The sequence below is a fragment of the Anabrus simplex genome, chromosome 5 (assembly GCF_040414725.1).
Source record: "Anabrus simplex isolate iqAnaSimp1 chromosome 5, ASM4041472v1, whole genome shotgun sequence".
In the NCBI taxonomy this organism is placed as follows: Eukaryota; Metazoa; Arthropoda; class Insecta; order Orthoptera; family Tettigoniidae; genus Anabrus; species Anabrus simplex.
The window spans coordinates 421,121,993-421,139,197 of NC_090269.1; the positions used below are offsets into that span (position 1 = coordinate 421,121,993).

Sequence of the window (17,205 nt, forward strand, 5' to 3'; positions counted from 1 at the left end):
CGGATCGGAATTACCGCCAGAAATTCAAGCTGCCTTGTTCAGAGTGTTGAAAAATTTAAGGTTAGAATAGTTTGATTTTTGCGTACCAATGAAGTCGTTCGAGGAGGCTATTGTATCCCTTGGGCAAAAACGTAATGTGAAAGAGTTAGGAGCTCTTGTTGAGAAACGGGATGTAGAAGAGGTTCGTATTTTAAGACATTTGTGATTGACGTGTGTCATATATCACTTTACATTTTTACAACTTGTGGTTATTTTAATCATCGAGCACGATAAAGTGCTGCCAGTATTCAGTATTCGGGAGATAGTGGGTTCGATCCCCACTGTCGCCAGCCTTGAAGATGGTTTTCTGTGGTTCCCCATTTTCACACCAGGCAAATGCTGCGACTGTACCTTAATTAAGGCTACGGCCGCTTCCTTTCCACTCCTAGCCCTTTCCTATCCCATCGTCGCCATAAGACGTGTGTCGATACGACATAAAACAACTTTCAAATATATATATTTTAATGACGTGCCGGTATTGTATTGTTACAGCTTAGTCGCCTAATAATTAGGAAGATCTCTATTCCTGATGGCACCCAACTATTACATTATGTTTTTGCTGGACTGTCAGACTCTGGACCTTCTCAGATGAAGCGACTGAAGGTAAGAATACATCAGTTACTATTTGATCACGTAATGGCAATAATGAGCATGGACCGAACGAGTTGGCTACGCGGTTTGCATCACGTAGCTGTGAGTTTTCATTCGGGAGATAGTGGGTCTAAACCCTGTTGTACCGAGCTCGATAGCTGCAGTCGCTTAAGTGCGGCCAGTATCCAGTAATCAGGAGATAGTGGGTTCGAGCCCCACTGTCGGCAGCCCTGAAGATGGTTTTCCGTGGTTTCCCATTTTCACACCAGGCAAATGCCGGGGTTGTACCTTAATTAAGGCCACGGCAGCTTCCTTCCACTTCCTAGGCCTTTCCTCTCCCATCGTCGCCATAAGACCTATCTGTGTCGGTGCGACGTAAAGAAAAAAAAAAACTCTGTTGTCGCCAGCCCGGAATATCAATCATTCGTCATTGATCTGCATTTAGGGCTGTTGCCCATGTGGCTGATCCCATATCATAGGTTTGCCTAGTGATTTTTTTTTTTAATGTTTTCATAGGAAGTGGAACTTTAGCCCCAGTTTGTTCTCTTGAATTCCAAATTTATCTTATACTAGCTGATGTACCCGTGCTTCGCTACGGGATTCTCAGAAAGACTGACTTTGTGGTTTTCCTAACCTAAAATCAACATACGTCATTACAAAAACGTAAGTATGAATGTAGCGATTAAAAGCAATGCTATCATATAAAATACTTGATCAAATGGAAAGCCGTACGTTTTATCACTTTTAACGAACAGTGCTGCGGTTAGATTGCGGTGCCAATCTAATAGTCCAAAGTTCCAGAGCTGGGATGACCAGGCCGCAGATTGCCATGAACACTCATCTGCCATTATTCCGCTAAATATGCACACTGTTCATTCCAATCAGTGCCTCAGAGTAGGGATTGAATAGCTCGAATGCTATGATGATCCAGTGTGTTACGTACCAGTAGTATCAGAAAATTTATAAACCAGGGGAATGGCATGCTAAAGAAGAAAGTTATCTAACTCCCCAGCTACTACCCATCAATATTCAGACAGGCTGTTACACTCTGTACGACTGGGCGAATTGACCGTGTGGTTAGCAGTGCGCAGCTGTGACCTTGCATCCGAGAGATAGTGGATTCGAACCCCATTGTCGGCAGCGCTGAAGATGGTATTCCGTGGTTTCCCACTTTCACACCAGTCAAATGCTGGGCCTGTACCTTAATTAAGGCCTAAGGCACTCCTAGCCCTTTCCTATCCCATCGTCGCCATAAAACCTATCTATGTCGGTGCAACGTAAATCAAATAAAAAAAATACTCTGTACGCAGCAGTAATCCTATCCACCGGAGATGAGGGGAAAGAGAAGACACAAAGCACATCACTACAAACAATGCTCAATGTAATGTTATTGTTGATCAATGTTATGAGCTTTCTATATTGTAGGCCTTCACATTTAGATTTCTTTCGACTCTGTGATTTGTAAAATATTTTATACCATAAACTGTAGTTTCTTATTCTCCGACTTTACATACTGGTTTTCATTAAATACTGTTTACCCATTTTCTCGTTACTCGGCGCTGATATGGACATAGTAACAAAAATCCAAATTCATGAATATCTTTGTGATCATAGCCATTATGGTAACAATGTATAAGACATGAATAATAGGAAATTTAATACTATATAACCTTAGTTATGTAGCATTCATCGATTACACCTCTAATAAGAAATATTTGAGAATTACATTTTGGACCTTCCCCTAAACTACCATTTCACTCAGCGTGAATAAAATAATTTACAGCCTAGACTATAGCGACTTATTTCTTGACTTTGCTTACCGATTTTCATCAAGATAGGACTACTAATAACAACAATGCTTGAGAATTAAATTTTAGGCCTTCCCCTAAACTACCATTTTTCTCAGCGTGAATACAATTATTGATAGCCTAGATTGTAGCAACTTATTCCCCAACTTTGCATACCCATTTTCTTAAAAATATGACCACTAATAACATAAATAGTTGAGAATTCAATTTTAGGCCTTCCCCTAAACTACCATTTCACTCAGCGTGAGCAAAATGATTTATAGCCTAGATTGTAGAGGCTCATCCCCCGACTTCACATACCGATTTTCATTAAATTTTCTTCAACCGTTTTCTCGTGATGCGTGTACATACATACATACATACAGACAGACAGACAGACAGACAGACAGAAATTACGGAAAAGTAAAAAGTGCATTTTCTTGTTACTGTGGACATGACCGATACAGAAATACCATTATTTTCAAATTCTGAGCAATGTACAGACAAAACTCTTATTTTATATATATATCTATAGATCTATAGATATATATAGATATATATAGATTATGATCTTTCCTACCTTTAAAAGCTTTCTCTCCTTCTGTGGGTGGGGGTGGTAGAATAACACACACGGTGTCCCCTGGCTGTTGTTAAGTCAATCGATCATCAATGATCTGCATTTAGGGCTGTTGTCCAGTTGACACTTAAGTTGTTTACCTAACTTTCTCATAAACATTTTCAAAGAACTTGGATATTTATTGAACACTTCGCTTGAGGTGACTAAAAGGGAAAGCAAGAAAGGGCTCTCAACTTGGGAACATGGGTTGGCGTTCACACTTTCCCTATGTGAGACTGGCATTGCTTTCACTTACTTGAGCCAGGCTCCTCACTTTCAACTTTCCTATCCGACTTTGCTTGGTCAACTCTTGTTCTTTTTTGACCTGAGTATTAGCTTTGCAAGGCTTGGGATTATTTTATTTTCATACCCCATGTGGCCCTTGTCTTTCTTTGGCCAATACCTTCAGTTTTCAAAATTTCTTAGCCTGTTTCATTTTTTCTCTCTGATTAATGTTAATAGAGGACGCTTGCCTAATTGTACTTCCTCTCGAAACAATAATTACCACCACCACTTTAAAAGCTCCACTCAAGGTATATTTATTTAGTAATATCTTTTCATACCATCCCATAGTCGCCAAAAAAGCTGTCCATGTTAGTGTGACATAGAAAAATTACAGCAAAATAGAAAAATAAGCTGCATGTAGCTAGGTACAGGAAAGGATGGGAGGTGAGAGAATGCAGGGAAGTAGCTGCTGTGTTATTGAAGCCCACTGTGGATGTGGGGGTGGGGGGAGCAGTAGACTATCAATCAATCAGTCACTATCAATCACTACTGATCTGCGTTTAGGGCAGTCACCCAGGTGGCAGATTCCCTATCTGTTGTTTTCCTAGCCTTTTCTTAAATGATTGCACAGAAATTGGAAATTTATTGAACATTCCCCTTGGTAAGTTGTTCCATTCCATAACTCCCCTTCTTATAAACAAATATTTGCCCCAATTTGTCCTCTTGAATTCCAACTTTATCTTCATATTGTGATCTTTCCTACTTTTAAAGACACTACTCAAACTTATTCGTGTACTGATGTCATTCCACGCCATTCCGACAGCTCGGAAGATATCACCTAGTTGAACAGCTTGTCTCCTTTCTCCCAAGTCTTCCCAGCCCAAACTTTGCAACATTTTCGTAACGCTACTCTTTTGTCGGAAATCACCCAGAACAAATCGAGCTGCTTTTCTTTGGATTTTCTCCAGTTCTTGAATCAAGTAATCTCAGTGAGGGTCCCATACACTGGAACCATACACTAGTTGGAGTCTTACCAGAGACTTATATGCCCTCTCCTTTACATCCTTACTACAACCCCTAAATACCCTCATAACCATGTGCAGAGATCTGTACCCATTATTTACAATCATATTTATGTGATTCAAAATTAGATAACCACGAGGGAAGTACAGATGGTAATTAGTAAAGGAAAAAAAGGGGAAGACAGCAAGACCGGACAACATATATATGAAACACTTAAAAAGTACTCAAGACAACTTCGGACAGAACTTTTCAAAAATTTCTAACTTTAGGCAAAATACCTGAAGTTTGGAGAATGGCAACACTGAAGATACTGTACAAAGAGAAAGGAGAAACTGACAACCCCGACTCATATAGAGGTATAGCTCTAGAAAGCAACCTATACAAAGCATTTGCAACTATTGTAGCGAATCGCCTGAATAACGAAATATACCCATTCATACCAGAATGCCAACTAGGCTTCCGCAAAGGAAAAGGCATGTTAAGGCCCCAGCATACCTAAATGAAAAAGTAGAAGGGGCACTGAGGCACCCAAAAGGGAAATACTATGTCGTCTTTTTTGACTATAGGAAGGCTTTTGATCTAATCAACAGAGATATCCTGATAGGAAATTTAAAACAAATGATTGGTAACAACATGCTCGTGGAAATCGTGGAGACTATACTAGACTACAACCTAATCAAACTTGAAGATGGAGCATCCTCATCCGGGAAAGTAATTCAAACAAATGGGGTACCCCAAGGAGACCCCTAAGTCGCTACTATTCAACGTAGCAACGGCAGATATCACACAAATAATGACGGACTCTCCTGAGACTACTCTAATAATGTACGCTGATGACATTGCACTGGGATCGAGACCAAAGGCAGAACTGCAGACGACAATGATGAAGTTAGAAGCTTGGGCTTCAGATAACAAATTTGAAATTAACCAGGAAAAGACAGTGCAGATGGTGTTCAAAAAGGTGGCAAGGCGCCCAAGAACGATGCTATATCACTAAAAAATAAAACACTAGAAATAGTCAAAAAATTCAAATACGCGGGCATCATGTTCCAAACGAGCATGACATCCTTCAATAACCACATCATAGACAGAACGAAAGCAGCAATTGGAGCCGTTCACAATATCAAGAGTATATCTATGCTATCCCTTAACACAGCGATGATTTTATTCAAGACTGCAGTAACCCCAATTGTCACATATGGAATTAAAATAATATGGGATAACCTGACAATTGGTGATTTGGATAGGATAGAAAGAGTCAAAGCAAGATTCCTCAAGAAGGACTTAGGAGTAGGTAAACTGGCACCCTCCCGACTTGTTTATGTACTGCCACGGGAAACCTGCTTCACTGAAGATATACGACTCTGTCTACCACTGCCATCTACTGACCGATTCCAAGAGATTCAGAAAAAACTTCTAAGAAACCCACAGAAATAGACCCCGAATTCTACGGCAATGACGCCATGATCGATCGTAACTGGACCAAAGAACTTCAAGAACAAGGACATCTCATAACAAGATATGTGATACATGGCTTCTACTACAAAATATGCGCAAAAACAAAACTCCACAACCCAACAGATGACTGTGTTTGTACTCTGTGTAAGGAAAAGTGCGACCGCTACCATCTGCTAAAGTGCAAAAACAGATTAAAGGCTCAAACAGAATACAGCAAAATGTAAATTAGTTCAACAAACTTAATACTCATTCGAGTGTTCCTTATAAATATAATATTTCGTTCCCACTCTGGCAAACTAGCGAAAGTGACAAACTAGGGAATCTGTAGTCCTCAAGTTTTGGTATATATTTAATTATTTATATATTGTCTACCCTCGGCCAAAGTCTCACATCTGCAGGTCTTTCTGTATGCCTAACGCATAAAACCAATCATTAAATATAAACATTGATCTGACATGAGCAATCACAACTTCTTTCAGCTCTCCTAACCTTTTGACAATTTGCAGATTCGTTAGTTTGTGTAGGGACGATTTATGTGATTACTCCAATGAAGATCTTTCTGTATATTAACACCCAGGTACTTACAATGATCCCCAAAGGGAACATTCACTCCATCAACGCAGTAATTAAAACTGAGAGGACTTTTCCTATATGTGAAACTCCCAACCTATCGTCGCCATAAGACCTATCTGTGTCGGTGCGACGTAAAGCCCCTAGCAAAAAAAAAAAAAAAAAAAAACCTCACAACCTGACTTTTAACCCCGTTTATCATCATCCATTTGCCGACTGTCCATCTCACAACATTATCAAGGTCATTTTGCAGTTGCTCACAATCTTGTAACTTATTTATTACTCTGTACAGAATAACATCATCTGCAAAAAAGTTTTATCTCTGATTCCACTTCTTTCCACATATCACTGATTTATATAAGAAACATAAAAGGTCCAATAATACTGCCTTGAGGAATTCCTCTCTTAAATATTACAGGGACAGATAAAGCTTCGCCTACTCTAATTCTCTTAGTTCCGGTTCTATTTTCTAGAAACCTAGCCACCCATTCAGTCACCCTTTTGTCAAGTCCAATTGCACTCATTTTTGCCAGTAGTCTCCCATGATCCACCCTATCAAATGCTTTAGACAGGTCAATCGTGATACAGTCCATTTGTCCTCCAGAATCCAAGATATCTGCTATATCTTGCTGGAATCCTACAAGTTGAGCTTCAGTGGAATAACCTTTCCTAAACCCAAACTACCTTCTATCAAACCAGTTATTAATTTTGCAAACATGTCTAATGTTATCAAAAAGAATGCTTTCCCAAAGCTTACATGCAATGCTTGTCAAACTGACTGGCCTGTAATTTTCAGCTTTATGTTTATCACCCTTTCCTTTATACACAGGGGCTACTATAGCAACTTTCTATTCATTTGGTATATAGCTCCTTCATGCAAACAATAATCAAATAAGTATTTCAGATATGGTACTATACCCCAACCCATTGTCTTTAGTATATCCCCCGAAACATCTATTCCAGCTGCTTTTCTAGCTTTCAGCTTTTGTATTTTACTGTAAATGTCATTGTTGTCATAGGTAAATTTTAATACTTCTTTAGTATTAGTCACTTCCTCTATCTGGACATTATCCTTGTAACTAACAATCTTTACATACTGCTGACTGAATACTTTTGCCTTTTGAAGATCCTCGCATACACACTCCCTTTGTTTATTAATGATATCTCTAATATCCTTCTTGGAACCTGTTTCTGCCTTAAAGTACCTATACATACTCTTCCATTTTTCACTAAAATTTGTATGACCGCAAATTATGCTTGTCATCATGATATCCTTAGATGACTTTTTTGCTAGATTCAATTTCCTAGTAAGTTCCTTCAATTTCTCCTTACTTCCACAGCCATTTCTAACTCTATTTCTTTCCAATCTGCACCTCCTTCTTCGTCTCTTTATTTCTCTGTGTAAATATAGTGGTTCTTTACCATTCATAACCACCTTTAAAGGTACAAACCCATTTTCAAATTCCTCAACAATTGCTTTAAACCCATCCCAGGAGTCTGTCACATACATCCACGATATACTTTCTCTCTCGTAAGAGGCGACTCATAGAGGTTGCAGGAGCTCTTAACTTGGATGCGTGGGTTAGCAACCAAGGGGCCCTTAGCTGAGTCCCGGCATGGCTTCCACACGCTTCTGCCATGCTGCTCTCTTTCATCTAGCCTATCCAACATCCCTTGCTCAACTCTTATTCTTTTCCGACCTCAACGGTATTAGGTGTCAAGGCCTAGGGAGTTTTTCATTTCCACGCCCTTCGTGGCCCTTGTCTTTCTTTGATGGATATCTCCATTTTTCGAAGTGTCAGTCCCCTCCCATTTTATCCCCCTTTGATTACTGTTAACCCTCAGGATGTCGCGCTGCGCTCTTTTCGATGACACGTATCCTTCTTTTGTTACTCTGTCTATGATTGTTGTAGGACAGGTTTTTCCTTTCACCATATCTCCCCCGCAGCCTTCCTCTAGTGTTTGAAGCTTGATAGCGCTCCCTACTTGCTATTTTGTTGTCGCTGTGTATGTTTATGTGACTGCGCGGTGCTTTCGACTGCGGGCGACTACTGCCGTTTGTTAAATTTGGTCCTAACACTGGACGCACGACAATTACTATACATACATTGTTTGACTGTTTACCGAGTGAGTTGGCCATGAGGCTAGCAGCGCGCAGCAGTGAGCTTGCATCCGGGAGATAGTGGGATTGGCAGCCCTGAAGATTGTTTTCCGTGGTTTCCCATTTTCACATCAGTCAAATGCTGGGGCTGTACCTTAATTAAGGCTACGGCCGCTTCCTTCCAACTCCTATACTCCTATCCCTTTCCTATCCCATCGTCACCATAAGACCTATCTGTGTCGGTGCGATGTAAAGCCACGAGCAAATGTTTGACTGTTTACCTGTGTTCTGAGTGAAAATTGGATTCCCAAGAATTTGATAGGATGAACAAATTGATTGTGTGGAAAAGGAAGAGAAATGTAATGAAACATTACAAAAACTACAAGTTAGTGCTAGGAAAGGTTTTAAAAAAAATGATGATGTGAATGGCAGAAGATGTGGTTGTTATTGTTGTTGTCGTTGTTGTTGTTGTCGTCGTCGTCGTCGTTGTTGTTTGAGTCATCAGTCCGTAGACTGGTTTGATGCAGACCTCCATGTCACTCTATCCTGTGCTATCCTTTTCATTTCTACGTAACTATTGCATCTTACATCAGCTCTAATCTGCTTGTCATATTCATACCTTGGTCTAACCATACCATTCTTACTGCTTACACTTCCTTTAAAAACCAAATGAACAAGTCCTGGGTGTCTTATCATTCTATCCTTTTTTCTTGTCAAATTTAGCCAAATCGATCTCCTCTCACCAATTCGATTCAGTATCTCTTCATTCGTGGTTCGATCTATCCATCTCAACTTAAGTATTCTTCTGTAACACCACATTTTAAAAGCTTTTATCCTCTTTATTTCTGAGCTGCTTGTGGGCCATGTTCCACTTCCATACCATGCCACACTCCAGATGGAAGTCTTCAGAAACATCTTTCTAATTCCTATATCAGTGTTTGAAGTGAGCAAATTTCTATTCTTAAGAAAGCTCTTCCTTGTTTGTACTACTCTGCATTTTATATCCTCTTTTCTTCTGCCATCGTTAGTTATTTTTCTACCCAAGTTACAATGTTCACCTACTTTCTTTAAGACTTCATTTCCTAATCTAATATTTCCTGCATCACTGTCTTCGTTCGCCTGCATTCCATTACTTTTGTTTTGGACTTATTTATTTTCATCTTGTACTCCTTACCCAAGACTTCGTCCATACCTTTCAGCAGCTTTGATTATTTTCACCATGTTAGTTCGTATTGACTTATATTCAAATTTCTGTAAAAAATATTTTCACCGCCTTGTCAATACTTTATACATTTTATTTTATTTAATTACCATACATGTACATGTTTCAAGAGCCACCGCTGTCTTCTTCAGCGGTGCCAAACATTAATTGATCCTTGGACTATGGTACCATGGTATAATATAACAAGTATATATGAATTTTGAAAATTGTTACAACAATTTCTCTTAGTTTCACCTTTCCTATTTACTATGTCATTTGTTGCACATTTTACTGGAAATTTCCTAAATAATGAAATCTATTAAATTAATCTCTATATGTTAATTTATGTCCTTATTCACATCTGAAAGAATAAATATTTCTTCTTGTCTAAATTTAACATTTACTTGTCATTTAGTGGAAATCCTTAAATAAATCAATTTGTAAAATAATAGATAACATGTATAAAATAGTCCTTATTCTGAAATCGTAAAATCATAAATAATAAATATCAATTCGTAAAATAATAATTAACATCTATAAAATTAGTTATCCTTTAAAATGTTTCTGCTCTCTTCTTAAAAAAAAAAAAAAAAAGCGAGGTCTCCTCCATACAGGCCATGAAGGCCCTTGAAGGAGTGGAAGGTAAATGCTTCCACCTTTGTTAACCTCAGCACGTGATGGGGTAGAGTGGTTAGCTTTACGCCCAGCCACCTTTGCCCCCAGAAATTAACCTGGTACTCATTTTTGGTGTAGGCTGAGTGAACCTCAGGGCCATATGCACCTCCGGAAGTGGAAATCTCGTTTCTTAAATTTTACGACTTCCTGACGGGGATTCTAACCCACGTCCTTCCGGGCGAACCAAACACGCCTTTACCGCCTTGGCCAGGCAGCTTCTTCTTTCTTCTTAAAGTCTGCTATAATTTTCTAGACCTCTCATAGATCAGAATATCTTATCTTAATCTCGTCCAATTCTTCATTCCATCTAATTTATCCAAAAATTAAAATGATGTGATATTGGTCTGAACCCAAACAATATGTCCTCCTTGCTTCCTTGTTGTCAATCTGCTACTCTGCTACTGGTTACGCGATGACCATGCTGGAAAACTTAAAAGGGTCCTTCTTTTCAATACAAAAATGTTATAGTTTATTTATAACATATATTTGCACTTGGAACTAGTTTCGACGCTGTTTGGCGTCATCATCAGCCAAAATGTGGGAAATAGGCCAGCATGTAGGCATTTATATTACACAAGGCGTTACATTAAACAATACACATCTTACAAGGAGATGAAAACAGGGACGAATATAGAAACAAATGAATCGTTGAGAAAGCAAAAGTTATACATATTAAAAATAACCTTAACCACACATCTTGCAGTGCGAAAATATTCGTCTTGAATGATTCCTGAATACAAAACACACGCGCACACATTTCTGAAGAGCCAGCATGCAGGAAAAAGTAAAGTGAAACCTTAAGAGTTCTTCTGAGAAGAGTTCAACATTTTTTCTATGTTCCGACTAACTAATGAAGTCTCCCTTGAGTTCCTGATAATCATACACAACAGGAAATTCTCCTTCACTCTCAACAATAGCTATAAAAGACCAACGGTAAATTGTATTTTAAATACTGTGCAGAGATCTGAAAGCATGATCTTGAACATGATATAACTTCTTCATTTAACCACCTTTGAAAGTCTCTCTCTATATTACATAGCTTCATTAACACCACCATTCTGTAGATGCACAAAATAATCTTGTAATCTTCACAGGTCCGGTATTCAGCTCGACAAGAATATAAAATTGGTATTAAGGAATACGTTTTAGAAACATAGAAACATAGAAAAAATGATGAACTCTTCTCAGAAGAACTCTTAAGGTTTCACCTTACTTTTTCCTGCCTGCTGGCTCTTCAGAAGTGTGTGCGCGTGCGTTTTGTATTCAGGAATCATTCAAGGCAAATATTTTCGCACTGCAAGATGTGTGGTTAAGCTTATTTTTAATATGTATAACTTTTGCTTTCTCAACGATGCATTTGTTTCTACATTCGTCCCTGTTTTTATCTCCTCGTAAGATGTGTATTGTTTAATGTAACACCTTGTGTAAAAAAATTGGGTTAAATGAAGTTATATCATGTTTCAAGATCATGCTTTCACGTCTCTGCACAATATTTAAAATGAAATTTACCGTTGGTCTTTATAGCTATTGTTGAGAGTGAAGGAGAATTTCCTGTTGTGTATGTTTATCAGGAACTCAAGGGAGACTTCATTAGTTAGTCAGAACATAGAAAAAATTATGAACTCTTCTCAGAAGAACTCTTAAGGTTTCACTTTACTTTTTCCTGCATGCTGGCTCTTCAGAAATGTGTGCGCATGTGTTTTGTATTCAGGAATCATTCAAGACGAATATTTTCGCACTGCAAGATGTGTGGTTAAGGTTATTTTTAATATGTATAACTTTTGCTTTCTCAACGATTCATTTGTTTCTATATTCGTCCCTGTTTTTATCTCCTTGTAAGATGTGTATTGTTTAATGTAACGCCTTGTGTAATATAAATGCCTACATGCTGGCCTATTTCCCACATTTTGGCTGATGATGACGCCAAACAGCGTCGAAACTAGTTCCAAGTGCAAATATATGTTATAAATAAACTATAACATTTTTGTATTGAAAAGGTGGACCCTTTTAAGTTTTCCTATCTTCCATTCTCAGTTCAATACGGACAAAAATGAAATTCTTAGATTTAAATGACCATGCTGGTCGCTTTCTAACCGTCAAACTGTTCAGCTCGACTGGTTGCCAAAATTTGACCTTTACCACAGTTTTCTTGTACTAGTTTGAATAAACAAACATGTATTGACAGCAGAGAGCAGAACACATTTGTTTATTCAAACTAGTACAGGAATACTGTGGTCAAGGTCAAATTTTGGCAACCAGTCGAGCACAACATATGATATTGACATCTGTAACAGTGTATCAGCATTGCTTTTTCTTATCATCTTCAAGGAGGCACATTTCTGTTTCATTATAAAGACTGAGCTGTTTACTGCCGTACCCCAACAAGTTTTTCAACGCTCCGGAAAGTATATTCATGTGAACTTATGACATGCAGCTTGATACTGCAATTTTAGCCAAGGACATTCTAATATTTTGTATGTTTAGACTGACACCTATAATGATATCCTCTTTTTATGGCTTGTAAGAGCAATCAGGATCCTGATTTTTCACCATACAGGTTTGAATTTGAGGCTGATGATGCCCTTAATATGGGCGAAACATGTCCCTTAACATTTTATAATAATATTTAATTTCTAAAAAGATCTCTTTGTATTGAATAGGTGGAAATATAAATAAACACTTGTAACATACTTTGTATTTAAGTGGTATGTTCCGAGCTATCAGTGGAGAGATGAAATGAAATGGCGTGTGACTTTTAGTGCCGGGAGTGTCCAAGGACATGTTCGGCTTGCCAGATGTGGGTCTTTTGATTTGACTCCCGTAGGCGACCTGCGCGCCGTGATGAGGATGAAATGACGATGAAGCCGACACATACACCCAGTCCCCGTGCCAGCAAAATTAACCAATGATGGTTAAAATTCCCGACCCTGCCGGGAATCGAACCCGGGACCCCTGTGACCAAAGGCCAGCATGCTAACCATTTAGCCATGGAGCCGGACAGTGGAGAAATGGCGTGGGAGGACATCAGTAGACGATTTTGAATGGTGTCTTTAATAGGAAAGATCACTATACGAAGATAAAGTTGGAATTCAAGAGGACAAATTGGGGCAAATATTCGTTTATAGGAAGGGGAGTTAGGGATTGGAATAACTTACCAAGGGAGATGTTCAATAAATTTCCAATTTCTTCGCAATCATTTAAGAATAGGCTAGGATAACAACAGATAGGGAATCTGCCACCTGGGCAACTGCCCTAAATACAGATCTGTAGTGACTGATTGATTGACTCTATTCGTTCCTTTCTTCAATTTCTTCAACTTCAGATAGCATTTCATGACCAGCAAGTTGTGATCAGAGACCATGTCTGCTCCTGGGAAAGTTTTGCAATCCACCACCTGGTTTCTGAATCTCTGCCTAATCATGATGAAGTCTATTTGATACCTTCTAGTGTCTCCAGGTTTCGTCGACGTATACAGCCGTCGTTTGTGGTGTTTGAACCAAGTATTGGCAAGGACTAAATTATGATTAGTGCAGAATTCAACCAGCCGACTTCCTCTTCTGTTCCTTTGTCCCAATCCAAATTCTCCTACTGTATTACCTTCTCTACCTTGGCCTACCACTGCATACCAGTCTCCCATCGCAATTAGATTCTCGTCACCTTTTACATATTGTATTAAATCTTCTCTCTCTTCATTTATCTTCTTCATATGTAATGTTTTAGAAGAAGACATTGACGATTTTCCAGAAGTAAGTGATGCACTACACGGGTATCAAAGATTCTGCAGATACTGAAGGTGAAAAATATGGATATATCTGAGTACAGGGTTCTACCAGAAAACATAGCAATACCTCAGTACACCGGAAAGGAGAAGATAACTGAGTATGACATTCACTGCCCTAGGTCTAAGGGACGAGCCAGAAGACATAATATGGTATCGCACATGCCTGACCCGTTAAATTTAGCTCGTAATATAACATCTCCCATTGAATCATGGCAGTTATTCTTCCCAGGTGATGTACTAGACAAAATTGTATGTTACACTAATGTATGGATTGGAATGAGATGAGAAAATTAACAAAGACCTCGGGATGCCCCAGACACAACCCTTGTAGAGGTGCAGTCAGTAATAGGATTTCTCTATCTAGCAGGATGTCAGAAGTCGTCTCACACAAATCTAAAAGGTTTATGGGCTGGAGATGGTGCAGGTGTTGAGCTTTCCTGCTTAACTATGCGTCTCGGAAGGTTTGAATTCCTATTGACTGCTTTTCATTTTGACGATTTCGCAAGCAGGGTAGACCGTAGGAAATCTGACAAATTCACAGCCTTTAGGGAGGTGTGGGAGGAATTCGCCGAACATTGCAAATTGTATTACTCTTTGAGTGAATACGTCACAATATCTAATGTCAAAAACTTCATTTTTAGGTTCCGTATTAAATGGAGATTTACATTCAAAATTGTAAGGTATGGGGATCCACCTATTAAATACAAGAAATTATGATAATTATAAGGTCATCACTAGGGTTCGGATCGATATGCTCGATAAAATCTCCAGATATTCTCGAAAACCATGTGTTATGTGCTCGATAGATATGCTCGAAAAACCCATTATATGCTCCATAGATATGCTCGAAAAATATTATTTGCGGTTAAATATGCAGAATATGCTCGAAAAACACTGTTATAAATTATAGAAAGGAAAGTGAAACTAAAAAACCAATAACATATCTATATACGAGCTTTATTTTCTAATTGTATGTACGATACACTGCAATGTACTCGCATTGAAGTTTCAAGTATATATATGAGAAGTTTTCTTATAAAAGTTACAGTTTAAAAGTTCATTTAAAAGATGTTCAGAATTAGGCGAGTCATTGAAGTAGATTTGCATTGCTCTGTACAACAAGAATTTTTTCTATGTTTTCAGTTTTGAATGATTTTCTTAAATCAGTCGATAAAAGTTTCAATTATGAGAACGATCTTTCGACGTCAACTGACACAAGAGGTAAATACTTGAATGATGCTGCTTCTTGTGCAGAGTAGTTCGGAAAATCCTCTGACGGTGCAGACTCGCCACGCAGCATCCTCTCCAAGTCCAACGCTGCACTCCAACCGGGATTTTGAGCCAGCACGAACTCCCATTTTTGTTTCATGGTTTTCCCAGTCTCTCCAGGCTACGAGTCGGCTTCTTGGATGACTCCTTGTATTGTAGCGACCATTTCAACCAACTCCATCCCTCGCGATTCCAACTTTAGGATGGCCTCAGGAATGACGCTCATGTAGGCTTTTATGAAAGTCAAGGATGGCATCAAGCCCTTCATTTTAAAAGCAGCCTTAGGTTTGGCGATGTACTTGCTGTCCGCCTTATCAAACGTATTGATCACCTGGAAAAAATATAAATGAAAAATATTAGCCGAGGAGAATAACTGAGAAAATTACAAAATTAGGTGCCGTATGATGGAGTAAAGATAAAAGATATGAAAATAATGATAGAGAAAACCTCGAAAATGAGAAGATTTTAAACATTTCAACTAATCTTACCTCTTCAATTGCCCTATGATTTTCAGCGTAATACAAGGCAGCCAATATCCAAATTCCCCATCGTGTCAATATGGGCTCGGGAGGTAAAGGGAGCTCTGGATGCATCGTCTTGAAGGCACGGTCGTGAGAAGGAACCTTGACAAAAATTTTCTTCATGAGAAAATGACGCTGTTCACGCTGGGCGATTTTTCGCGCAGTTCCTCAGCAACACTGTGCATTGCATGGACAAGACAAGTAACATGTAACATCTTCGGGTAGAGAAGCTTGAAGCTCTTCCCAGCATTAATCATGTAGGGAGCAGCGTCAGTCACCAATGCAAGTACTTTGTTTACCTCCTCATCTGAAAAGGTTGGCCACAGCAAGCCTGAAACAGGAATGCATAAAATGAAGGGTGAATCGTTCAGTTAATGAGATTCTGACATGTCATACGACTGTAAGAGATATTTAACTATCAGAAGTACACTTAAGAAAATGGAAATTGCAACACCTTGAAGGCATTGGTCGTTTGTGTTTATTTTCAAGATATGGAACGATGCCATGTAGGTATGTAAACGATCAAAGTTTGAGACCCATTGGATTGTTCCTATAGGTCTCCCCACGTTATTGGTCATGGAGGAATCAACTCCAGTATACGGACTCTGGTGTAGCTTAGTTGACTTGCGGTCTGTGCAGTGAAATGTTCCCTGTCAAACATACCTCGACGACAGAGAAGAGCACGCTATCAACAACTGTCGCTGTTTGAGAGGTCTCGGATAATTGGGCTGTGTGAGGCTGGTTTATCGCTAAGGACTGTCGCTGCACGTATTGTCCGACAGGCATCTACGGTACAACGTGTATGGCAGCAACAACTGTGAGAGAGGATCGCCGCATCATTCAGATGTCCCGGATGGAACTCCATGCAACAGCAGCGCAAATTCGAGCAGCTGTGGCACCCCACGTTACACACCAAACAGTTGGTAATCGCCTGCGTGCAGCTGGCTTACGAGCCCACGTCCCTGTAGAAGGTGTTCCATTGACCCCACAACACCGATGTGTAAGGCTGGCCTGGTGTTGAGAAAGATCGACGTGGGTCAACGAATGGCATAGGGTCGTCTTTAGTGATGAATCGCACTTCTGTCTTGCCCGCAGTGATCGCCGGAATCGTGTGTGCCGACGTACCGGGGAGAGGGGCCGCCCAGATCTCATTGTCGTGAGGCACACAGGGCCAACACCAAGCATTATGGTCTGGGGAGCTATTGGTTTTAATGTGAAATCACAATTAGTACTTGTTGAGGGCACTATGACTGCTCAACAGTACGTTGATAGGGTACTCAATCCAGTGGTTGTCCCTATGATGGCGAACATTGCTAATGGGATGTTTCAGCAGGACAATGCCCGGGTT

At 39.4% G+C, this 17,205-nt stretch overlaps 1 protein-coding gene across 1 annotated transcript in view; it reads left to right on the plus strand.

Moving 5' to 3' along the window:
- The first annotated feature begins 48 nt into the window (after nt 1–48).
- The window catches only part of FANCI (Fanconi anemia complementation group I), a 427,158-nt gene continuing 410,001 nt past the window's right edge, over nt 49–17,205 (plus strand). The window contains exons 1-2 of the mRNA XM_067148224.2: nt 49–181; nt 532–642. Of these exons, the coding sequence (XP_067004325.2) occupies nt 89–181; nt 532–642 (204 nt within the window). The 5' untranslated portion in view covers nt 49–88. The remainder of the gene's footprint in view (nt 182–531; nt 643–17,205) is intronic.